Source organism: Vigna angularis, chromosome 1, assembly GCF_016808095.1.
Source record: "Vigna angularis cultivar LongXiaoDou No.4 chromosome 1, ASM1680809v1, whole genome shotgun sequence".
Taxonomy (NCBI): domain Eukaryota; kingdom Viridiplantae; phylum Streptophyta; class Magnoliopsida; order Fabales; family Fabaceae; genus Vigna; species Vigna angularis.
Genome location: NC_068970.1, coordinates 7,941,959 through 7,969,574, shown reverse-complemented (window position 1 = coordinate 7,969,574; position 27,616 = coordinate 7,941,959). Strand labels below are relative to the sequence as shown.

The following is a 27,616-nucleotide window of genomic DNA, read 5'->3' as shown; positions in this document are numbered from 1 at the left end:
TGCTTATATTTGGGAAATTCAATTTTCCTTTCATTGGTGATAAAATACTTTATGCTGCTTCATCATGATTCGGAGGCATGCCTGTATTGTATCGTATCTAACTTTTGTCCATTTAAGACCAACCCATAATCTATATAAACAATTTCCAATAGTATAGAAGTTGTTCCAAAACCATAATTTATTTTAGAAAAAATTGTGTGATTTCTATTGCCCCACTCCGGTCAATGACAAAGGCATTAGGAAATTCAAAGAAAAATTGGCTAATTCAAGAGAGTAGAAGATGATAATCCAAGCAAAAACTGGAAAAGAAATTGACCATTATTAATTTGTGAATAAAAATAAACGTCAATGCAAGCAAGCCTTTACTAGAATTCTTACAGAGACATTCTCAACTTCTGGAGATTCAACAGAATTTTTATATGCCACAGTTTTGCAAAGTAAGAGTCTCTTTCTTTTTCGAGGAGATCCACTGCTGATTTGAGATCAGTAATCTACAAGAAACAGGAGATAAACGAAGTGAACTATAAATTATTATATAAACAGTGTTTTCAATAACCAGTATTAGAGCAGTTACAACAAGACATAAGAGAAAATTAGTGTTCCGTTTTCTGTTTTGTTGAAAGGGCTTAATGATAATTTCAATCTTGTGAAGGGCCAAATTCTTCTTCTTGATTCTCTTCCCCTCGTAAACAAGGCTTTTGCTATGATATCACAACAAGAACGCAAGAATTCAGATTCCAACAATATTCATTTAAAAAGTACAATGTAAGAATACATTGTAAAGGGGGTGTAAGAATACTCGTTTGAAATGAATACAGAAGTACAATGTAAGGTGTGGGTTTAGCAAGAACATGCAAAGAGGGTGTAAGTACGAGAAGGAGGAGAAAATCTTAATTGGGTTTCAAGAAAGATTCAATAAATACGGAAAACAAGTGGGAAAAATATTTCATGTAAAAATCTAATTTAAAAAGTAAAGTAAGAATAAGTTTACTTAGATAATTTCTTTTAAAATAAATTTATTCTAGGAGAAAAATCCACCCTCCTCATAAATAGCTTTTCTGATCCTGAGACGGGCGAAACTGAGTTCAAATCACTATGAACAATTTTAACATTATATTTAAAAGATAAAAAAATTAACTTTTTAATTTAATAAAATTAATCACATATATTAATAAATGTTTTACTTATTTTCATTACTTTTTTTTACCAGACAAAATTACTGTACTTTCTATTCCTTCTCTTTAAATAATCAATCTTTCATTTTTTTTAGGACTCCAACCAAACATAATATAGAACAAAATAAACTTGACATAATATACTAATGTGATATTAAAGTTGATATATGAATAATAATATAATTTCCAAAATTATATAAGAAGCAATATTTTAGTAAAATTATATATATATATATATATATATGTAATTTAATATTAATGAAAAAAATTAATTTAGCTATTCATGTAAAATTTTCCGAAAATCTGAGAGTCTAGAAAAAAAAAATGAGCATCCTTTATTAAAAATAAACTTTTTTTGTCAAAGCGATACACAAGACAAAACTTCTTACGGGCCTTTGCAAACGATGGGTCGTGGAATGGGCCTTGTAATAAAAGTCCGGACTTCCCAGAACTAGGGTTTTGAGATCACATAAAAAGGAAGCTGTTTTTGAACCCTAGCAGCGAAAACCTGGTGCACCGTAAGGGTTGAGAAGCAGCAAGAGAAGAGACATGGTGCACGTTTCCTTCTACCGAAACTGTGAGTATTCTACATTGCACTCAATGCATCTACCTATCTATATTCTGTGCATTTGTTTGTACGAAATTTCTTTTTATTTAATCTCATTCTTATATTTGTGATCTGAGAAGAGGCATAATTTCCAACAGAATTGAATATGTTATTTGATTGTTTGGAATTGAATAGATGGGAAAACCTTCAAGAAGCCTCGTCGTCCATACGAGAAGGAACGTTTGGACGCCGAGTTGAAGCTGGTTGGGGAGTACGGGCTTCGCTGCAAGAGGGAGTTGTGGAGGGTTCAGTACGCCCTCAGCCGTATCCGTAACAATGCCAGGAATCTGTTGACACTGGATGAGAAGAACCCGCGCCGAATTTTCGAGGGTGAAGCACTTCTCCGAAGAATGTTCCGTTACGGACTTCTCGACGAGACTCAGAACAAGCTCGATTACGTGTTAGCCCTCACCGTCGAGAACTTTCTCGAACGCCGCCTCCAAACCCTCGTTTTCAAGTCTGGCATGGCCAAGTCCATTCATCACGCCAGAGTCCTCATCAGGCAGAGGCACATAAGGTCTAATTTCTCACAATATTCATTAAGTAGTATTCGTTATTTATTTTGGATCATATGCAATGCTATTGATTTTCACTATGAATTAATTTCGTATCGTGTAGCTTTGTTGCATAATTACGGCTTAATTATTAAATTCATACTGAACTCGTGTATTTGCGGGCTTGCTGTAATACTGATCCTTTTTTCCTAATATATGGATTGGTTTTCGTTGATAAATTGTGTGACTTGATATAGAGACCATTTGGTGTGTTTAATTTGTTTTTTGATGATAGCTTCTTTTTGGAATGAATATTGAGATTGTTTGGGATTTGGCAGGGTTGGGAGACAGGTGGTGAACATTCCATCATTCATGGTTAGGGTTGATTCTCAGAAGCACATTGACTTCTCACTCACGAGTCCACTTGGTGGTGGTCGCCCTGGACGCGTGAAGAGAAGGAACCAAAAGGCTGCTGCGAAAAAGGCCGCTGGTGGAGATGGAGATGAGGAGGATGAAGATTAGGTTATTAATGTCTAGCAACCTTTCTTGTGCGCACCTTTTAATTAATGTAGACATTTTAGAATTTTGTCATGCTCCGTACTTGTTTTTTGTTTGAGGTAAAGTTGTGCCTGAAATATGATGATTTTGAACTCTGCTTTCTCAAAGTATTCAAGTTTTGCTGCCATGATTGTCGTGATCTCTGGTATTTTCACAACTTGAATCAAATATCCTTACATATGTGATTTAAGGCTAGAAGCCATTTTAAAAAAATGATTTGGTAGGGTTTTGGTTCGAATGGCAGAGATTTTAGAATTACTAGGGATAGTTGCTGTAAAAATCGGCAACAATATTTGTGCGTTGATTTTTGTTGAGTCTTGCTGGGTAGTGATTCTAATATTATGTTTGGATATCCAAACCAACGAACCTAATGGTGAAGCAATTCATTGACTTCTCTACATTTTGTAAAACTGACATGAGAGACATGCTAATTGAGTAAAGAACATTGTTTTTTCAAACAGGCTCGAAATCGTAACGTAGTTTAGGAGAGATATTTTTAGATCAATTGTTAATTAGATTACTCAATTGCGCTTTTCTTGTTACAAACAGAGCAGTGTTTGGGAGCAGAATATATCAATTCATATTTAAGTGGCAAAAAATTGAAGTATCGGCTGCAGGAAATCCATTGATTTAATTCACATTGCTTTTATGCAAACACTTTAGATGTTCGTTGGTGTCTCTGAACTCTCTTGGCAACAAACACGGCATGGATTTTTTGCTTGCCCCTAGTATTACGTGCTCAATTCGACAATGCTATTATTATAGATTAGAGATCTCAAAATCGGTGCTTCATGAGTTCACACCTTGGGTAATCAATGTTTGTCCTCGTTTGGTAGCGAGTTTTCATTCCGTTACGAAAATCAACTGTGTATGGGTATATATGACCCATGGTTCGTAGGTGAGGTTTAATCCACTTCTAGAAATGGCATCATTTTATTAAGCTCGCTAAATGAGGGGTCTAAAAAAGTTCCATTCTCCAAAACTCAGTCTTGAAGAAAATTAAGATTAGAGTAAAAGTAGATCTGATTGCATCACAAGAATTTAATTGGTTGTGAATACAAAACTTTCAACTCGGGTTGAAAGTTTAGTCGAGTCAACTTATGATGAAGGTAGAATTGAGTCACTTCAAATTGAAAATTAAGACTAATATGTTCTAATTAAGGGTAAAGTTGAATTTCAAATCAAGATTATTTAAATCTATCATGGATCTGGAATGACTCAAGTTGACCTTTAGTCCAAGTTAATTTGGGTTTACCTTTAACCTAGATCACCGGACCATCAACTTGAATTGTTTATTGCAGGCCAACTCACCCTACCTTTAGCTCAAACCAACTCATTGTACCTTTAGTATAGATCAACTTGGCTTGACCTTTTGATTAGGTTGACTTAGGTTAACTTTTTTACCTGAGTTGACTCAATTCGACCTTACACTCGGACCAACCAGATTTAATTTTTTGGCTAAACGATCAACCTGTGTTGACTTGACTAACTCAAGTTGATTGTTAGTCTCGCTCGACTTAGATGTCCAAGCCAACTCTGATCTACTTTCAATTGACTTGACTAACTCAAGTCGATTGTTAGTCTCGCTCGACTTAGATGTTCCAGCCAACTCCGATCTACTTTCAGTTTGGACTGACTTGACCTTTAGCTCAGGCCTATTCGGGTTGACCTTCAATCCGAGTTGACTCGACCTTCAATTTGGACCAACTCAAGTCAACCTTTAATCGAGACCAACAAAGTCGACCTAGAATCTTAGTTGACTCGGATAAACCTTCACCTTAAGTCTACTTGGGTCATCTTTTGGCCTAAGTTAACTTGGGTCACCATTAATCCACAATGACTCTCCTCGACTTTTGGTCCTAATTGGTTTGGATCGGTTAATAATTTGGGTAGTTAATACACACCCATGTATATGTATTATATATTTTTCATTTTAAAATCTTTTCTTCTCATACAAATATATATATATATATATATATATATATATATATATATATATATATATATATATATATATATATATATATATATATATATATGCACACACGTGTATATGTTTTATATATTTTTCATTTTAATTTTTTTTCTCGCACAAAGATACTTGTGTGCACGTACATGTATATAATTGATATGCATTTTTTATTATAGATTTTTTTATCATAATATTACTTTGTGATCTCATGTTTTTTCTGATGTTTTTTTTTCTCTCAAACACAACACAATTAATTATTAACTTATGACACTTGGGATTGGCTTATAAATAGAGTTGCCATTTGAGCTCCTAACTCATGCACTGACCCTAATCTTTTTTAAAACTATGCCATATTTTTTTACTCCACTTAATAAGGGTCTTTTTCAAAGTCAACCTCCAAAACCCTATGTAAAGGGGGTTGGTGACAGGATTAAGGTAGGATTGGCCTCCCAAACTAAATTAGTTTAGTTTTAATGTATTTTTAATTATTTTTTTCATTTGTTTTGAAATCTCTATCCAACAATTTTCAAGCTTCGCATAATATTATATTAATATTTTTTCTTCTTCAGAATCATATTTCTCTAATGTTGAATAGTCAAGAAAAATTATATTTTAAGAATTTTATGGCATAAGGATACAACCGTAAAAACACATTTTTTTTAATTATTTTGTTTTTGAAAGTTTTTGATAAACTATTTAAAAAATATTTATATATAAATAAATTTTTAACTTACTTTTAGTCTTGACATCTAAAATACAATAAGTGCATTTCAGTTTAAAAAAATATTTGTTCTCGTAAGAATCATCCATAAGAAAATCAATTGTTTTTATAAAATATAACGTAAACATTTTTTATATCTAAATTAAATAAAAATCACACAATTTTATAATTAACAAAAAAACTAAATGTTAAATGTTAATATAATTACATAATTTGATTTACAAATGCATGACTAATGGATATAATTAAGTTATAAAACCAATTAAACCAATGTATTAATTTAGTAAAAAAAGTTTTAAATTTTATTAGCAATAAAATAGCTAAATTATTAAACGAAAGTTCATAAGCTAACTCTAACCTACGGGATTTTTGTAAGTATATGAATTTTTTTATCCTAATCCATGTGAATTAAGATCAAACAATATGGAATATGTGAAGTTGATAGGTCTACTCATAAATTCTCTCTCTCTCACTCTGTTTGTCGATATTGGTGCACCACCACTTAATTTTATGTTGTGAATAATTATTGTAACACTAGTTACATTTGATTCACTTGTGTTGTGAAATTTGATATTAGAACAAGTGAAAAAATATAAACTCATCACGAAACTGTTTATATTTGAAATGGATTAAGCATTATCGTCAAATCTTCTCGCTTTTATATTCCTTTTCTTATATTTACTTCTTTAATGGTAATTACATGAATAAAAATCCTAAGAATTAGAGTATTGATGAAAAAATCATTTTCCAGAAATGTGTGTTACCAAAGGAGTCTCATTTATAAAAAAGTAATAAATATACTTCTTAAAAAAGGTAGTCTAATATTTGACATTGATAGATGTTTCACACTTTAAATAAAATAATTTGAAGGCTTCCTAAAGAGCATGTTGGTATAGTGTCTAAAATACTAGGTAATAATTGAAATTTCCTGACACTCTTTAACCATCTTTTACCCTTAATATAGAAAACGTCCAAAGATCAAGGTGTTCTAACATAGGAACCAATATATAAACATATCTTTTATCATCGATTCTTGAGTTTTCAGGGAGAACTTATTCATTAGTGTCTTACACCATTCAAATGGTTTTAAATAGGGTTAAATAAGTTTTTAGTCTCTTAACTATCAAACGATTTTGAGTTTAGTCTCTATTCCAAAGTTTTGTTCATTTTAATTCTTTTAGTTTTGAAACTCTTATAATTAGTCCTTAAACGACGAGCCCACATCTGATGCCAACTTCCCTTTTTACTCTCTGTCATGTTGTTTTTCTTTTTAAAAATCAGATTAAGTGATTGCATTAGGGTTCTTAACTTACTTTTTTTTTTCAATTGCAATGCTCCTTTCCCTCATCACTAGCTACGTCCTCTCCAAGCCCAATTCCCCTCAAGCTTTTCTACTGCACGTGCACTGTCCATGAGATGGAGAAGACGCTCGCCGAGCTCCGCCTCCTCCACGACTACCAGCTCCTGCACCTTGGTCCTGTCGCACGGATTCTCGCCCTTGGGTTGTCCTCCTGGAAGAATCTCTGCGTCAATTCAAGAGTTCTTGCAGCGGAGAACCCCTCTGTGTTGTCGTGTGAGTTCTTCGAGTAGTATGAGAGGGCAGGGTCGTCCATAGTTCTGCCTCCCGGGGTTTATACTCTCCAGGTTTGGGTGTTTCTTTCCTGATTGGGAAATGTTTTAAATTTATAGTGGTTTGAGTGTGCGAAAAGGGATTTGGATTAAGGATTTGAATTGTGACTACAATTGTGATCTCATTTTGATACTTGGTATTTTGGACAAATGTGGTCAATGCAGCTGCAATTGCTGTGTGATGTTGTTGGGTGAACCAAAAACCTTGATTTTATGGTCAAAATCGTTGCTGTGGACGGAGTTATTGAAAAAAAAGGTAAGTTAAGAACCCTAATGCTAATCTGATTTCATAAACCAAAACGTGGCAATCACTTAATCTGATTTCTAAAATGAAAAACAACGTGGCAAAGAGTAAAAAGGGAAACTGACATCAAATCGTGGGCTTGCCGTTTGCCACATCAAATAAAAGTTAATACCGTCCAATTTTAAAGACTAATTATAAGTTTCAAAACTAAAAGAGTTAAAATGAACAAAACTTTCAAATAAGGACTAAACCCAAAATCGCTTGATAATTAAAGGACTAAAAACATATTTAACCATTTTAAATATAACTTCCTTTTGTACGGTTTGTCTTTTCTACAAAATATAAAAACTGAAACTCCTCGTGAATGTTGAGTTTTAAAATTTAATTTAAAGAATTGCTTTTATCGATTTTTGTGAGTTTTTCTGTTCTTTTTCCTTTCTATCCTTTTTTTTCTATTGGTATAATGTATATATATTTTTCAATTTTGAATTTAGTAATTACACATTGAAATGTGAAGTCAAGCAATAAAACTAAAAATTCACATAATCTTTGAAGTTGCAAGAGTTGTTTATTCATGTTTTCGTAGAGAATCTTACCATTTTTATGTATTCTTTATATAACCACGAAAAATGATACCCATAAAAGAGGGTTATGTTTTGAATTGGATGTATTTAAACAAGTAAATAAAAATTAAATACAAAATAACAAGCAGAAAATAAATGCATCTAATTTAAAAGAATGTGTGATAAGTATCAACAAAAATGTAATACAAAAGAAAATTCCAAGAACAAAAGAGACACAAAAATTTAACATGAGAATCATTAAATGCAAGTGTTTTGGTTTATGGAATCCAGGTTAATTCTACTTTTCTAAAGGATCTCCAATTCTCTAAGATTAGGTTAAATATTTTTTCTTCTTTTTGTACTAGATATGTTCGGTCGGATTGAGGTGTTACTTGCACCAAATTTTATGATATTTAAGCCAATGTAAGTTTGATAATACTAACAATAAATGTGCAATCAATGTAACAAACTACCTTAATACCATAAACCTGTATTTATTGATTTTGGATAAACATATGATTAGTATTAACCTAATTACGACTCAAATAGTGATGGTCTAATTTAATATTAATGTAATTATCTTTAATGTTAATCTCTACCTTTAGACCAAACGTTCAACTATCCAATTAGTCATAATGAGAATGTAGGTTGATTGATCACTCGATTCTTAAACTGATCGGACGATCATATCTTACAATAAAAATAAAACTGTAAGTTGTCTAAAACAATAAATATATATATATATATTCTAAAAAATGTATAACCAAAACAAACCAACCAATAGTGCTAAAAATATGAAAGAAGATAAAAAAAATTAAAATTGAGTCATTACTGCAAATAATTTCTTTTATCTACGGATTTCCAGTTGACATTCCAATTGTTTGAAAACGAAGAATCACCTTAATGAACCTATTATCCATAAAAAAGCTGGATCCAATAGTGAATAAAACATTCACAGTTGTAATTAAAAATATGTAACAATTTTAATTAGTTAAAAGTTATATAAGGGGATAAAAGCGTTCTCGTTAAAATATCAAGTGTTGCAAGTTACCATTATTATGTATTTAAGAAATATTGCATTTATCTCTCATGAGGTTGTTTTAAAATATTCATATCTTCTGTAAATTATATCCCATTAGAAAATACCTATATGAATGTATAGACAAATTTCAATAAAATCTGAAAGTAGATTTAATACAGCTAAGTTGTTTTCAACATACAGCCAAAATGATGAATTTGACTTTTGATAAATTTGACTTGTCTATTAACATGTTTAAATATTATCGTTTAAATTTACCTGAAATTTAAGAAATTAATAATTATATTTTTCATATTCAACCGTAACTTTTTATTTTACAGTTTCTAAAGTTAAATGTTAATGACAAAAACAACACATTCTAACTATCATGGTTAAATATAATAAGAACACATAAAATCATAAATATATATTTTTAATTAGATTTAGAGAATTATTTTTTTAAATTAATTGTATTTAAATTTATATATTATCGTATAGCTTAATTAAATTCATTTTAAAAAATTAATTTTAATTGAATTACACTTTAAATCAAAGTTTTATTTAAGTTTATATTTTTAAAAATTTATAACTCCAAAAATAATTATCTTTGAATATTATATATTAATTATATTTAAACATAACAATAGTAAGAGAGAAGGTTGAATATTTATACATTAATTATATTTCCACTTGTTTGAAGGAAAATGATTCTTTCTGAGCAAAAATATATTGTCTAGGTAAGAACTCAACAAAAAGTAGAGTGAATTTTTGAAATATTGTTGTTTAAACGAAATTTTTTCTTTTGCTTGGACGAAAATAACATGATTTCACCGTATTCTCAACATTCATAATCAAATCTCAAACATCATAACAAATCCAAACCATTCAAGATTAAAAAAAAAAAAATTTAACTTCTCTCACCTTAGAAAACAACCTAAACATGGAAAAACACAAATTGGCTTCAAATTTACAAATGCTTTATTTCAACCTAAATACATCAAAAACACGGTTGAACCGAACTAAAAGAACCACTTATTAATAAAGAGTGAAATAAAAGACTCTATAAATATATCCAACTCAAAAAAAGATTGTATGTACAGTTAAAACAGATTAAGTATTGAATACTGACTAAAATGTTGACTTACTTCAATAAAAATTTAATTGAATAAAACTAAAATTTTGATTTACTTTTAAATAGAAATTTAATTCAATTAAACTTAAAGAAAATTTTATGACTATTGGAATCCCAAGCTTTGATAACGAAGATTATGGAATTTGAGTGAAAATATAAAGAAACATATTTGAGGTTGTCCACAGAGAAACAAAGGTTCTATGTTTTATTTCTTTTTTGTAAAATAAAAAAAGAGTTTTACAAAAAAATAATTTTAAATGACTTTATCTAAAATTTACAAAATGAAAAAGATAGAGATATTGGTGAATATAAAAAAGCTCTTATGTTTTTCTAAACAAGCTCTGAAATTGTAGGGGTGCAGCAGGACATCTTGTATACTTTGTGCAATTTTATTCCAATGTTTTTGTTCTATATATATGACTAATAATTTCTTTCATATGTAATTTTCTCCTATATGTGATTCCACGAAGTGGACCTATTTCCTTTTAATAGTGTTTTGTCATAGTTGTAAAGCTAAATCACTTACCTAGCTCTCTTTCTCATAAGGAAAATGATAAATGTACATTTTCTACTGAGTACAACTATTATATATTTTTATATATTTAAAGTAACACGTCAATTATAATACATTTAAACATTTCACAACTATTAAAAAATAATCTCCTAATAAAAAATCTTCCAAAATCCCATAATAATTAATAATCTTGTGACGACATTAAAATAGGAGATCAAACTAATTAATTAAACAAAGTGAAATAATTAATTAAATAATTAAATGCATTATTATTATAATAATAAACCAGTAAAGTTAAATTAATTATATTAGTTTAAATAAATATCATCAAGTATATAAAATTTTAGTAATATATATATATATATATATATATATATATATATATATATATGGACACAGTAGGAACCCAAGACTTATAACTTAGCCAGTCAAGACCACTATTTCTGTGTGCGATGTGGACCTTACAGTGCTGTAACCGTAGTACTAATACCAATGTGTTTCTCAAATTCTATGTTTATTACTATAACACATTCTCCAAGAGTAACAAACTCAAATCATGAAATGAATAATAATGATATAATACACACAATAAATTTTTACATTTATTTTATATTTTAATATCTTTTTTAAAAATATAAAAATTCAATTTTTATAATAGTTATATTATCATTAAAAGAGGATTGTCAAATTGTGTTTTTGGTATAAAAGAACATTTTAAAAAAAAATAACTGCTAAGCCAACTCAGCCTATGAAACAGTATCAGATAAGCACGAGCTACAGACAAAAACCTGCACGACAGGTGTCAGCACAAACCTTTCCAAACAAGTTATAAAGATGACAATTGGTATGAATCAGCACCAGTCACTGAAAATAGAATAAACAAAAGATTGGAAAAGTTTTGTAATTCAAATGTTATTACAAATTGATTAGCACATTCCATGAATTTTTGGTTTATTGACGACAGATACATAGCATGCTATTTAATTTTTTTAACAAAACTTGCTTGCTAAATAATTCTTTGTATAAAAATTTACTCCTTTACTTCTTCATATGCCTGCAAAATTCAGACTGATCACTAATATAAGTTCAAACATAGTTGTTTGCATAGAAGTTATAACTACACATCACATGCAAATTTTTAAATTACATAAATCTCAATTTGATTTCCTTTAAAAACAATTTCCTTATTCTGCCACTAAATCTTACACCTTTGTAATCCCTGGATTACACCCTATACAATGACAGATTATGGAAAAGAAATAAAATGTTTTTGAAATTATTTAACTCCTTCAAATAACACCCAGTCTACATAAATGTAAATTGCACAATAAATTCCAATAAAAAGTTTACAAAAGAAAGAAAGTAAAGTTTCAGAGGATTTTTAAAAGGAAGATTCAAAGTTAATAAACTAAAATAATTTCTCTAAAATTATTGTCATCAAATGGATTTGTGAATCTAATTCAAGTGGATACTGTATAAAAAAATTGATATATGTTAATGTCAGGCCTTGATAAGGAATAGATCAGATTTGACATTTAACAAATTAGATCCCTATATATCAACAGCTGAAGGTAATAACAAGACCCTGTGAGACATAAGAGAAAAATGATTAGGTTAAGAACTAGTCCCAATTACTCTTTCCAGTGTGAAGATCCTCGTAAGATAATTCAGGCAAGAAGGAAGTTCAAATCAAGAAATCCAATTATAGTTAATCACTGTTACCAACAGTTAAAAGTTTCGTAAAAGAAATTTGCAGACACTTCTGTTAGACATTTCCTCGTTTGAATAGACTATTGAGCTGTAGAACAAAATTGATTATTGACAAACAGAATGATAAAGCTTGAATGAACAAACACTGTTATCTAACACACAAAAACGTCAAATTATTTCTACAAGAGTGATTTTATTGAAAACATTAGCATAGAGAGCGAGACAAGATATTTTAGTTTTTTTTAGCTTGAGTGTATAGAAGAAATATAAAACTTTTCAACATTAAAACAAATCAGTATACACCAATACAATGAACATCAACAAGGGATGGGGATAGGTTTAGTTAAAAAGAACATTGAAATGAGAGACTGCGTGAGAAATGCTATTCCTACTTTTTTTTTTTTTTCTCAAGATAGTGAGCAAACAGTGAGATAATGGCAATGTAATAAGGTTTGGAAAGATCAGAAAAAAAATGTAACTAGAGATAAAATAAATCAATTCATGAGTTCTCATTCCTCACCTATAACGACCTAGGATTTTAAGTTTGATCATTTGGTATCAAAGTTTCTATGATCAAGTAGTCAGTAAAAGGTTAAATTTTTGTGCAAAGTTGTGTATTGTCTTTGCTTCTGGCTAAAAGAGCCTTAGAGTCTAGGGCATAATTTCACCGAAAAGATTAACCTTTGGGAATAAAAAGAGAAATGAGAAAGAAAACAAGATGAAATGGAGACCAGCTACAATTCTGCATCACAATTATGAGAATGGGCAACATTTACCAGGAGCATAACATTTGAATTGCTCTAATGGTCATTTAAAGGAAAAGACTGACACCAACAATAGAAGAAGAAAAATAAAGATCTACTAAAAGGTCTATGATTTTAAATAACCTAAATAGAATTTTTAATCCCATGAAAAGAAAAGACCCTCAGCATCCCATGACTGCGCAATTGCTGACAAAACTCCCTATCCGCCTTCTCTCAAGGATGTTCCACTGCAGTGGATGTTCACTTGGGATCCAAGAATTGATTTCAGTAACACCTGAACTCTCAGTGGTAAGCCCACCAATAACCATCAGTCGATTTCCACATGCCCTAAATCCTATTCCCCATCCACCTATAGACGATGTTCTCTCAGGAAGATTTCCAATGGTTACCCATTTATTACTCTCTTTCTCATATCTTCTTACTATGTGCTGGTTACAATCTGCAGAATACAATACATTGTTCACTACTGCAAGCAAAGGAGGAGCCCCTATATTCGGTTCTCCACCTCGCGGAGGAAACATGTCTGGTATTTCACGCCATGTTTTCGTCTCCAAATCATATTCCTCACCACTGGTTATCTCTGTTTTGTTGTCTTCTGCAATTCCACCAATCACATAAAATTTTCCATCCATGAATACACCAGAAGACATCCTCCTTTTCTTATGCATGTTTGGAAGAGTCTCCCACTTTCTGGTTTCTGAGTTATAAAGTTCAGCTACATTCAAGACATTACCCACTGGGTCAACACCACCAGCCAGTATGGCAATTCCTCCATTGCTTGCAGATCCAAACAAGCATCTGGGAATGTTCATTTCTACAGCAGTTGACCAGGAGTTGGTCAAAAGGCTATATCCATAAACCATTGGACCCAATATATCCCTTCCGAAAACAAGAAGATCAGTACCAACACCCAACGACTCCTTGTCCGAACACATAAAGCAGTCATTACGAGGCATTTTTGGCAACTTCATCCAGCGGCCACGGTTTGGATCATATGCCTCCCATTGATGGAGATTGCAAGAGAAGTAAATCCAATGCTCTACGATACCCATTTCCCGCCTCAGCCTATACAGTTCTCCACTCCGAATCAGAGATCGAAAACTACTGTTTAATGCAGAAATTATACCATAATCAGACCTTGACAGTTTTAGGAGAACATTGATAGAGAGATCACTGTAGAGATTTCCAATACGTGGGGTTTTGTCAGCAATCTCAGCTTCATGGTTTTGCTCATTCTCTTGGTCCTGGGGAAGGATAAGGAAAGCCATAACCCTCTTGCCACCCTCCTCGTCGGGGTCATCTGAAGTTTTGGATAACTTTTTTAGCACAGGTTCTTTTTCATCTACCTGCGAGCCCTTGTTGTTTGAGACATCCATGGAGGATAAAGTATCACAAGCCCCTTTGTTCTCCTCTTCACTTGAGTTTGCTACGTCCTTTGAAGCAGTACAGGATGAACCCTTGAACATTTTTTAGGGAAATGAAGAGCTTGGTTTCCTTCCATCAAAAATTAAAGTGAAATAGCCCTTCGTCAGTTTAACAACTTCCATTTTTAAGAAATTCTTACTAGCACCACATGCCACAGTACCATAAAATATAATTAAGGAGTACTGTTAACAAACATGCAAACGCCATATCGAATGGAAAACCACAGGCAAGACATCAACAATTCTTAATAGTCAATGTTATGCTTGAATAACAGTTGAAAACGTTTTTGCAATTCCTATTCACATTCTTGAATTCTGACACAAAACATTAGTCAGAGTATGAAAATCCTTTTTAACGCTCCAACCGGCCAACCTAAATTACAGTTTATTTGAGACAGATGAATACAAAATCAAAAGTAAAGTCAGACCCAAACTTCCAGAATTTAGTGCATTCACGCATATATTAAAGACACGGCCATGAACACTGCCACTAAAGATAATCACATCCCTAACAGACAAAAATCAACACAAACCTCCCAAAAGTTGAGATGTTTTCGTGATTGGATCATAACGAATCAGGGCGAAAGGAAAAAAATGGAGCAATTCTGAGAATTGATCAGAAAAACAAAATTCAACAACAAAATAAAACAAAACTGTATATCGATCGATCGTTAGAAGACTCCACCGTTTAAAACTCCTTTTCTACAACGGATCGGTCATTTAAACACCATTTTCTACAATAGCTCATAATTTACATCAGAAAAATGATATTTTATCACTTAAAAAAGTTTTTTCATCCATTTAACATTTTCTTTCTTTATTTTATTCTCTTTTTCTATAAATACTAATAAAAACACATTATTTTTTATGATAATAAATAATAATAAAATTCTTTATTACTATTATAAATATAAACAAATTTTATATTTTATTTATTTTATAAGTAAATTTATAATAAAAAATAATTAAATTTTTAAAAATATTAAATTCAAAAAAACGATTATTTAAAAAATAAAATTGATAAAAGAATTATTTTAATTTAAAATATATTTTATTTAAATAATAAATTGAAAAAAAATGTAGACAACAATAAAAGAATCCAATTTATACATATATAGACATACATAAAAGTTTACTTTGATACTAAATTCTTTTTATTAATTTTAAATTATTCTTCACCAATTTTTACTTTATTTCTTTGTTTAAAAATAGAAAATTTCATTTTTATTAGAATTTAAAATTGTCATTACTTTATGTCTAATAACCTCTTTTATTTCCTTTTGATAATCATTTCATTTCTTCCATTTATCAAAGTATTGCTCTTTTTGCCAAAGAATAATTTTCCTATACAGTGATAGCAAACCCCATTCACCAGTTTACCACGATCTCTCTGTTGTGAAATTGACATAAAAGATAAACAAGCATGCATGCAAGAAAAAACTGGAAACAGAAATCAACCAAACAGAAAGCGAGAAAAAGTTGAAAGAGAAGCTTACAAGTTTAGGACAAGAAGCTCTAAAACTAAAGTCGGTATAGCCTGTGGAGTTTATCACTCTCACTCTCTAAATACCTATCAAACACCCTCTCAGACTGATTGACACTGAAAGGTTCTCACAGCTAAATAGTCTGTGTTGTATGAGTATGCCCCTGATACTCTATTTATAGTAAAAAATAATAATAAAGTAATAAAAATATTATGGATAATAATGATAGAAAAATAGTGGGGCCTACCGTGACTGACTGACTCGGAGTAGTTTACAATGTGCTGTTGTTGCAGTGGAGAACCCAAACCGCTTACACCCGTTGCTGCACGTGTTTGCTGCATACTGGCTGTCTTATTTCTTTCATAGCTGTGCTTTAGTTTTTCAGTTTTTTTTTCTTCCCCAACTCAGCAACTCGTTTATGATTAAATGTTCCTTGTCTTTGCCTTCCCTCATTTATTAAACATATTTAATCTAAACATTAATAAATATGAGAGTAACTGCTATGCTTGAATGTGGAAGTTACTTCATTATAATAAATGGATAACGTTTATAAGTAATAAATATAGGTATACTTTTAATACATATATATATATATATATATATATATATATATATATAATTCAATTTCTTTGACAGTAGTTATTGACTCGTATAATAACTTCAACTTCAAACTATCACCTTAAAATTTAGTAGATTTATTTTTACATTTCAAAAGAAAGTTTTGATTAAGATTAGTTGAGATTTAATAAGTGTATCCTAAAAAAAAGGTAAAAAAAGATATTTATCTCATAAAAATTTATGATGAAGTTATGTGCGTAATTTTTGTATCAGTTCATTAACTTGGGAAAACAATTTAGTTAATTTACACTTATTTTTTCTCTCATTAATATGAATTGAAAAGTTTATCATTTAACTAACATTATAATAATTTATGTTTATTTAGATTTTATGTTTGTCTATTTATTTGTTTCATTTGTTTTAATAAATTGTCCCTTTTTAATGTCATTATGACTTTTTATAGATATTAATTTTAATAATAAATGAATTAGTAATTTATAACTGTTAAAAATGTCACATTTGACTAGAAAAAGATGAGATTGGAACAAAAACAAAAGAAAATTGTAACAGTGTTAAAGCACCTATATAATATATATGAGAGATTATTGTTTAGCTTTAATCTAAGAGATATCCTAAATTCATAAAAAAGAAAGGAAACAAAAATGAAAATGGAATGAATTAAAATAAATAAATATTAATTTAAGTTTTTACATATCAAAAGTATATATCAGGTACTATTTATATTTTGATGATTAACAATATTTTACACACTCATTTTAAAAAAAATTATTTCCAATCTATCAGTAACTGGTTTAGGAAAAATATTATTGTAAAATTATATCATTTAATATCTGAGTAAATACAAAATTATATAATATTATTTTCTGCATAATTAAGAGTGATGATTAAATTAAAAATTTGAATGATAAATAAATAATTAATTTAATTTAGATGTTATAAATATATAATGAATGGTTTTTATGAAATTATTTAATATTTAGTTCTAAAAAAATAAAAAGATTAAATTACAAATACAACTGCTTTTAGTCAATTTCTCTTTCACATATATATATATATATATATATATATATATATATATATATATATATATATATATAAGCAAACTTCTCCGTAAATATTTTTGACGAGAGAATAATAAAAATACAAAATAAAAGGAGCTTCTCCAAAAAAAAAATTAAAGTAGATTATGTTTCAGAAATTTATATTTTTTTTAATCTATGCGTAAATAATTAATTTTAACTTATAAAAATATTCCTTTCTTTTGTTTGCCCTAAAAATTCTTACAGAAAAAATTGTTTAAACTTCGAACTTCTTTTACTAAATTTTTAATTTTTAGTTTGATACATAACTTAAAAAATGGTTTATTATTATTTAGTGAAATATTTCTTCATCATTTTATAGCATTTCTATATAGTACTTATGGTAACGATGACATTTTTTTCATCAAATTTTGATAATTATAAATGTTTAAGGCAGTCAATTACTTTTTTTTAAAGAATATTTTTCTTTTTGTATATAATATACTAAACATTTCTTAACCAATATCCATATTCAGTAATTTTCAAAAAAAAATTAAAAACATATCATTTAATTTTTTAGGAAATATAAAATATATATTCATTATATTTTCATTAGGGGTGAGATGATTAACTTCAAATAAATATAAATGTATAATTAATAATATCTAATGTTTGTTTGTATGTAAGATAAATAAGAATCACAACGAATTAGGTTGGACATAATAGTACTTATCTATTATTTGATTTGTACCAAAAATATCAATTTGTTCTTTGTCCTGTTACTTGTTGGATATCCATTTAAAAAATATTGACGAATATTTTAAAACCTGTAAACATATGTGGATACCTATAGATATTTAAAAAAATATTTTATAAATTTTTAAAATAAAATATAATTAAAATTATAAAAAAATTAAATATAATTAAATTAAATATAAATTAAAATATAATTTTAATTAAATTTTATCTAATAAAATATAATTAATTTAAATTTTAATTACACTTAATTTAATCAAATATAAATTAAAATTTTATTTTAATTTTTTTTGCAGGTAATGAATATTCACATGTACTAATTGTATGATACTTGTATCCTACCCATTTATAAACGGGTATTAAAATATCAATTATCCACTACTTACATATAATAAATACTCATAAATATCAATTATCTACTGTGAATGTTACCTACAAATACCCATAGACACCAATATCATTTTCACTCCTAATAATAACATTGAATATATAACTTTTTAAAAGAATTTTATTAAAATGACATGTTTTTTTTTTCAATATATCCGTTATTTTAAGTAAAAATAATAATATTTACTTTAAGGATAAATTAACAAATAATAGTAATATTTGTTTGAAAGAGAATAATATTTTGAAATAAAATATAATAAAAGGACATATATATGTATTTGTATTTTTTTCCGATAAGAGTGTAATGTAAATATACTAGTTTATATATGTATGACCGTCTGGTCACTTATTGACCGAGCGAAAACAGCACACTAAAGCTCGAATCCAGAGAACATTCGGCTAAATGTCATGCATAACTAAACGATCAAGAACACTTAAAAACTCTTAGTATCACCTATAATCAAGTTTACATATAAAGTATGCTTACTAAGTATTAGGCCATGATTAAGTCTATATTAATCATAAGCTCGTCTCAAAACCTATAAATACGAGTATAAGGTAAAAATAAAGTATTAAGGACTTGAAAGAACTTTGAAACTGTACAGAAGACGACATTAAGAGACTTGGAAAACAATGTCCTTAACCCCACACCTGAAATAATATATAAAAATATATTTATATACATCTAATTATTATAATGTTTAATTAATGTAGAAATCACTAAATTATTTAAAAATTAAAACATTTATCTAAGTTTTAGGTTAATAATTATATACATTAAATTGAATTAATTATTTTATAATATTTGTATAAAATAATATACATTATGTGTGCATACGTGTACCCATATATATATATATATATATATATATATATATATATATATATATATATATATATATATATATATATATATATATATATATATATATATATATTAACCTTCTTTCACTTGAGAACACTATATGACACGTTGAAAACACTATTAATAAAAGTTGACATCATTTTTTTTTGGACAATTATATTTTAACAATATTTTTTTGACAACATTTTAACATCATCTACGTGTCATTCTATGATTGGTCTAAAATTACTCTATAATCAATAATAATAATCATAAACATCAAGATGGACCAATCACATAATAACACGTAGATGATGTTAAAATGTTGTCAAAAAAATATTGTCAAAATCTCATTATCCTTTTTATACATTACTATAGTTCCTTTCGTTTATCATAAACAATTTTGATATAAATAAATTTCCTTCAATTTTTTATTACTTGAAATATTATTAATCTGAATATAACATTAATAAAACATAATATATTTTAATTTACTTTTATGTAATGAACTTTTAATGGTGTCACTGGATCATAATTAGGCTTCATAAAAAGAAAAAGTCAATCAAGAGTGTTTTATTTAAATGTAGGTAAGGTAGTTGGTATTTTTTGAAATATATATTTATTAGATTATCTTAAGTTAAAAACATACTTAAATTTCAGAGTATAAGGTAGTTGGTATTTTTTGAAATATATATTTATTAGATTATCTTAAATTAAAAACATACTTAAATTTCAGAGTATTTTCACAACTAATTAATTCGTGTATTGAAGACAGATAGTTAAAGTCGGATAAAGTAAGAGAAACCTAAAGAAAAAAAATTTGAGAACGGTAGAATTTAGATGGTACTAAACAATAACATTTTTAGATGACTACTTTCAAAAGTATTATACTTTTATTATCTTTCTAATTTGAATGAATTTAAGATAAATACTTTTATTATTCCCTCTCGTTTGGGGAAGCGCTTCCTCATCTAGTTGTATTTAGGTTAGAAATATAACTATAAATTAAAAGTTTCATATAAATTAAAAATATAAATATTGAGTGATATAAAAAAATAATATTTATAAAAATTAAATTTTAAGATTTTAAGTTAAAAATAATATTAAAATTTTTAAATGAACAATTTATACCTCAAATACAATTAATTCTTTTTAACTTATTTTAATATAAAAGTTTCAAATAAAAAAGTCAACCTAACTCCTAATCAATTCTTTTTGTTCTTTTACAGTGATTGAAAGTCTCAAAATTAATTAGAAATAATAACAATTTAATATACATTAATTATTTTTGTTTTTTTACAATAATTTAACAAATTAAACATTTTACATTGATTACATTAATTAGAAATAATATCAATTTAATATATATATATATATATATTATATTACAATTATAATATTTACGTTAAACTTAAATTTTGTTTTTTAATGATATTGAAATCATAAATTATTATTTATTTTAAAAAACTTATATATTTGTTCAATTTATTATTTCATCTATAAAAAATATTAAAATTTATATATTAATTAAAAATAGAATTAATTTAGAATATATATACATGAACGTAAATCTCATATTAGAGATTGAAAAATATTCTTTAACACATTTTAAATTTTTTAAATTCATTTGATATTTTCTTTTCTTATCTTTTACTCTTTTTTCTTTGAAAACATACAAAAGTTTATACATTTATAACTATTTTATCCTTATATTTTATATCAAATGAATGTAAAAGTGTGTTATATTACCATTAATTTTAGATATTTCAAATGTGACCCACTTCTGAAAATCCATAACTTTACTTTTATGCAAACAAATGTTTTAGGCTTAAATGCTTACTTCGTACTCATATTAAGAGATAATTTTCATTTTAGTACCCGATTTTAAAAATGAAGATGTTGGGTCCCTATGTTACGAAAATTGTATGAATAAGGTGTTGTTCGTTAAATTGACAGCAACGGCCTTAACTCCATGCTTATGTAACATACTTTTTCACTTCTCTCCTTTGTTGTCCAGCTTTTTCTCTCCACTTCAGCTTTTTCTCTCTGTTCCATATTAATGGTTTTCAATTTCATTTTCTAAAAGTAGGTACACTTTCTCCTCAATTAATTTTTTAATCTTAAATTTTTAGATAAATAAGATACAACTAAATAGAATAAATAAATTACCTAATTGAAAAAATCTTAAAGAAAAAATAAAATAGTTCTATATAGGTGAAAAATAACAATATTTCGATTTTAAAATTTTTTAGAAAACATTATGACGATTAATTTGTCAGTTTTAAAATTTTGAATTTCGTTATATTTGTCTATAAAGGTTGCCGTAAAAGGTTGAGAGAAAGATGTGTAGACAATATTTCGATTTTAAATTTCTTGAAATAACATTATGAGAGTTACTTTGTCAGTTTTGAAATTTAGAATTTTGGTTATGTTTGTTTTCGAAAAAAATCTTAAAGAATTTTAAGAAAAAAAAATGTGAATTTAAATTATCTTTGACACCAAATTGTAAATATCTTGTTTTTTTAAAATAAATTTGTAATGAAGTTTTGAATTAAAAAAAAACAATCCTCGTATACGAATATCTCAAATTGTGAAAGAATTCAATATTAGAATATATATATATATATATATATATATATATATATATATATATATATATATATATATATATATATATATATATATATATTGCCTTTAATTTTCTGCAACAGTAAAACATTTTCTTCTAAATACTCAAAATATATTTTATTAAAAGCTAGCTTTAAATTTGATATGAAAATATTATTTAAGGGTGTTTACTTCTTTGATTATATTTATCAATGGTTTTATATTTCTATTTTACTATATCAGCTACCATGCCGTAGCAGTCAGCTAAGTTTCCTACAGTTTTATATAATTGAGATATTTCATAGTTTTTCCTCTTTTAGTTAAATTTTTAGTTGAATTATATTTTCCAAACATGATTTATATATATAAAGACTAAACTATTTACGTCCTTTAATTATATTTGGTCTATTAATTTAAAAAAATAACAATTTGCTATTTTTGTAGTTTTAAAAACTTCAAATACTTTTTTTGTTAATCTAAATATATAAGCGAGAGAAAAAGCTCAACTGGACTGGAGAGAAAAAGCTAAACCGAAGAGATAAAAAGCTCGACTGTAGAGGAGAAAAGAGAAAAAATATGCCATATCATCATGGAGATAACACTGTTGTTGTCAACTTAACGAACATGACCTTATTCATACAATTTTCATAATATAGAGACCTAATGTCTCCATTTTTAAAACTGAGTATTAAACTGAAAATTATCTCTTAACATCAACCGAAGTAAGCATTTAAGTCAATGTTTTATTTCATCGAGATCACAAAATTCATAATATATTTTTAAATAAATATAATAAAATAACAACCTTTATGATGTCCCAGGTCCACATAAAATTGTTGCATGATAATATAAAGCTTTGATTATATACTTTAATATTATCAAATACCTTATGATTTCACATAAATTATTATGTGGAATCTTTTGTTGACTAACAATTTAATAACTGAATAAAGATATTAAGAGTGCACAATTTTTTTTTTCAAGTTCGAAATCAGCCCTTATTTAGATATTTTTTAAATGTTAAGTTAAATTTAGATGAAATATATTTGTTAGTGGAATTCTAGAATCTATTGTTGATAATATTTTTTAAATATTTATAATATTATATTAATAGATGATAATACTATAATTTGATTATAAGTAAAGCATAATATACATTGTGTATCATTAAATTATGATTTTCCAAATTCAATTAATTTGATACAAACGAAAAAAAAAACATGAAAAAAAGTGAACACGCATAACTATATAAAATAGCAAATTTATATACAAAAAGAGATTACAAATTTGTAGAGCTATGACAACATAAAATAGGATTTTGTGGATTTTTCCATATTTAATATGGAAAGTAACATCATCTCTGTGTATGCATGTATTTTGAACTGCCATTGTAGGTTTTAATTTTCATAATCTTTTATATAATTTTTAGTAGTCCTAGCTAATGGTATTTTTTAAATAAAATTAAATAAATAACTACATTTTATTAAAAACATGAGAAGATATTAACAATATAAGAAAAATAAATATTTGATTGAAAATTAATAAAAGTATAAATTTCATTAATTTGAATTTTAAAATGTAACATCTCAATTTTTTATAGCATTCAATTATAATAAGATTTGTCACACCTTTAATATTAAAAAAACCATCAATTTAAAGAAAACTTATAAGTTGTTAATACATATATCCATAAATAACTTATAATAACAAGATATACAAGATTTTACAAAACTATAAGACATTATATTAAATCAAAAGTGTAATAGGTCTCCCAAAAAGATAAAACTAAAACACAACATCTACTTTATGCCTCAATTCAATCTTCTCCTAGCATATGCTCACTAGAGACATCCCCTCAGCTCATGCTATTAAGATAATCATTTCAAAAAAAAAACTGAAAAACAAACATAAAGAAGAAAGAGTATAAACTATTGTAGCAAAAGAACATTTATACAATTTAGTTTAAAATATACATAATAATTACATCCTTAATTTAAACAAGAAATTAAACAGGTTTATAACATCAGACTTGACCATCCAAATATGTGTATTGATGTCAGACTATGACAAGTTGTACAATTGTAACGGTGGAACAACTTTCCCTCTAAACTACCATACAAGATTAGTCTCTTTACTACCTATGGTCAAAGAACACATAGACTAGAACCTTCTGTTATTCTTCACTACATAATCTCCTTCTTTACTTTAGATGAAATGATTATTAGAGCATCATGATAATTTTCAAGACTGAGTCCCTACATCAATACATCACACTACTAAACTCCACCCTAGGAGCTACCTATTAACTATTGAAATACCAACATGAAGTCTCATCACGAAGTCCATGAAATCACGTCAATCATCAATATCATACCATCATATTTGTCAACCACAAACATACACATAAACATGTTCACAAACCATAAATATCCATTTATTCAAATCAATTAAGTATAACATTTATAAACTAACTCACCCAAATAAGGAATCTAAAGCAAAGAAAACATATAAGAATTTAAAAACAAAGCGTCCAACAATTCTTTTTTTAGGATAATCAATTATCTCACCTGATAGTCAATTATTCCAAAACATTTTGAAGAAAATATAAAATTTTGATTGAAATAGTGGATTGTCAAGTAAGATAATAAATTATTTCTGCCATTTTTTTATAAAACCTGATTTTTCTGATTTGCACCTAAGACCTATTCAAATGACTAAAATGATATCCTTGACACTAGAAATGATTTAAGAACATCCTTATATCCATTTGAATATAATTTTGCTCTTTTGATTAGAAATTAGGTGCAACCAACACTTTAAAAACTCTCATACCATATTTTACCCATTCACTAGTACAAAAATTGCGTACAACATCGAATATTTTGAGCTTTTAACGGCGAATTCGCAAACAACGTCATATCAGGATACGTTAAATTTACGTCGAATTTAAAAAAATTCAACGTTAAATTAACGTCGAATTTTGTTAATATACGACAGTAACTTAACGTCGAATTTTGTCAATATTTAACGTTAATCAATTTTTTTTTGTTTTTTTTTAAATAAAAAAATAACAAATTTCAGTATTTGGTATTTTATAAAACATGAACTATGAACATGTAGTGTAGTATCAACAACAAACAATAATAACCAACAACAAACAAGTTCAATCAAACAAGTTCAACCAAACAACAACAAACAAGTTCAACAAAAAAAAAAACAAACAAGTTCAACATATAAGTTCTTCAAAACAAAATGAAAACTAACTTTCAAAAGGTGGGTTCATCGGAATAAAGTTTCGTCACCAATGATAGAGAAAACAGAATGCGTCTATGAAGGAGAAGAGCACGAAAATAATCAATTAAAACAAACAAAAATCATACATAAAGTAATTAATTAACATGCATTTGTATCAAATGAAAGAAAGGTTACATGTGATGCTCGTTAAATTTCGTTCGAGAAAAGTTTGAGAAGAGAAGAAAATATTGCGCGCTAAGATAAAGTGAATGAATTTTCAATCTCCTGCTCAAATTTTTATTGAATTCACTAACCTTTTGACGTCGAATTTAAAGGGAATTTGACGTTTTATATCCTTTTACGTTGAATTACAATTCTAAACGACGTTTAATAATTACATTTATTTACCAAAATGCCACCGCTCATTTTTAACATTGGTTATTCAGTGGTTGGACGTTGAACGCGTGACGTTATATGCTGTTTTTGTACTAATAGTTTTTCATCAAATTTTGGTGAAATAAGATGTTACAGAAGTCTTAAATGACCTCAAGATAGACTCAACATCAAACTTACTTAAATAACAATTCCTCTAAAGTTTCACATATGAGAACCCCAATTTTAGACTAAAACCAACCATAAATCTCACTTTTCACTACATAAAAAACCAACAACAAGTCCCCATTATTTATGACATCAAATCCATTAGCTCACAAGACCAAAGCAAGCTTATTTCATACAACAACCACAGTTACAACCTAACATCCCAAAATGCTCAATTCAGACTAGCAAAACAAGTAAAATTTAACAAACAACTTCATCAAAATTGTCTCATATCAAGCCATAAGATTCTAAACCGTAAACTCAAGTAATTATACCATAACACAACATAATTACAACAACAATTATAATCAACTAAACAACAATTCTCATCAATCATAGTTCACCAAAACCAGTAACATTCAACAAGTAATCTTAACAATGTCTCACCATACCAACTACAAATTTCACATCATTTTAAACATATAACACCAATTAAAAACATCACAATAACTTTAAAATGTGGTAGTTAACTTCCCTTACCGTATAAAGGACCAAACTACTCTACAAGAGCTAAGATGACTCCACCAACTCAAGATATATCGTTAGAATCACTGATCAACAAAGAGTCTTATAGAGGACTCAAATGATACATGCAAAAACACTACAACTGGCATGCAAAGGAAACTGGATAGATTAAAGAAAAAAATAGAAACTAACTTACTCTTTTGAAAAAATTGATCGAATAGATTTGAAGATCTCACCGTTGTAATTAGACGGTCTCTGATCTTCAAATAGATGAACACAGAAGAACTTTTACAGAGAAGTCACAGAACTCTAGAAAAATGATTTCTAGAAAGATTATGTGTTTTAAAATAATGAAATTCATTTATAACAAACTATTTATATTAAAACCATTTAGTATTAAAATAATTGAGTCTCATTATTTTTAAACTACTATCACTTCTAAAATATCATTTTCTAGATTTTTACATAAAGAAAAAAAATTAACCCATAACATTATATGTATTTTTAATTTGAAATTATAGTAAATTGTAACTATTTTTAATACTTACACTTTCAGGCTTTATGATTTTTAATAAAATCTCTATAAAATTTTTATACTATATTTGTCCCCCAATTTTGCGAAAGTAAACATTTTTAATCTATTGATAAAATATTTTTCAGATTCACACAAAATATTAGCATCTTCATAAATAATAAAAATGTTAGTTATTTATTTACGTAAAACCTTAACAATCTTATTAATTATAAGTTTCAATATTATTATCAAGTAAGATCTTTTTAATATTTTGTGTTAATATTTAAATAATATATTTATGTTAAACTAAAATTGTTTAATTTTGAACATTTTAAAAACTAAATGCTTTATTAAAATTTTATAACACCCCCAAAAGATAAAATTTGGTCTTCAATTTAAATAATAGATTAATATAAAAGATACATGCGACTTCTCATATAAAAAATAATTATATATATATATATATATATATATATATATATATATATATATATATATATATATATATATATATATATATATATATATATATATATATATATATATACACACATATATATATTACCTAAGTTTTTATTTATCTTCAGCTTACATACAATAAT

General features: G+C 27.4%; 2 protein-coding genes across 2 annotated transcripts; one reads left to right on the top strand and one right to left on the bottom strand.

Annotated features, from left to right (window-relative positions):
• Nucleotides 1-1,600: 1,600 nt before the first annotated feature.
• Nucleotides 1,601-2,973, top strand: LOC108331386 (40S ribosomal protein S9-2). Its single transcript, XM_017566032.2, has 3 exons — nucleotides 1,601-1,752; nucleotides 1,918-2,299; nucleotides 2,615-2,973. The coding sequence occupies exons 1-3, from the start codon at nucleotides 1,725-1,727 to the stop codon at nucleotides 2,796-2,798; spliced, it is 594 nt and encodes a 197-aa protein (XP_017421521.1). The 5' UTR covers nucleotides 1,601-1,724; the 3' UTR covers nucleotides 2,799-2,973.
• Nucleotides 2,974-13,069: 10,096 nt separating this feature from the next.
• On the bottom strand, nucleotides 13,070-16,137 carry LOC108337494 (F-box/kelch-repeat protein SKIP11). Its single transcript, XM_017574031.2, has 2 exons — nucleotides 16,022-16,137; nucleotides 13,070-14,595 (listed from the first exon to the last, which is right to left on the bottom strand). Exon 2 carries the CDS (start codon nucleotides 14,565-14,567, stop codon nucleotides 13,263-13,265), a length of 1,305 nt encoding a protein of 434 aa, XP_017429520.1. The 5' UTR covers nucleotides 14,568-14,595; nucleotides 16,022-16,137; the 3' UTR covers nucleotides 13,070-13,262.
• Nucleotides 16,138-27,616: the final 11,479 nt, after the last annotated feature.

Coding starts and splice junctions, on each gene's coding strand:
- LOC108331386 (XM_017566032.2), top strand. CDS start 1,725: ATGGTGCACGTTTCCTTCTACCGAAACT. Junction 1,753..1,917: donor CGTTTCCTTCTACCGAAACT/GTGAGTATTCTA, acceptor GGAATTGAATAG/ATGGGAAAACCTTCAAGAAG. Junction 2,300..2,614: donor ATCAGGCAGAGGCACATAAG/GTCTAATTTCTC, acceptor GGGATTTGGCAG/GGTTGGGAGACAGGTGGTGA.
- LOC108337494 (XM_017574031.2), bottom strand. CDS start 14,567: ATGTTCAAGGGTTCATCCTGTACTGCTTCAAAGGACGTAGCAAACTCA.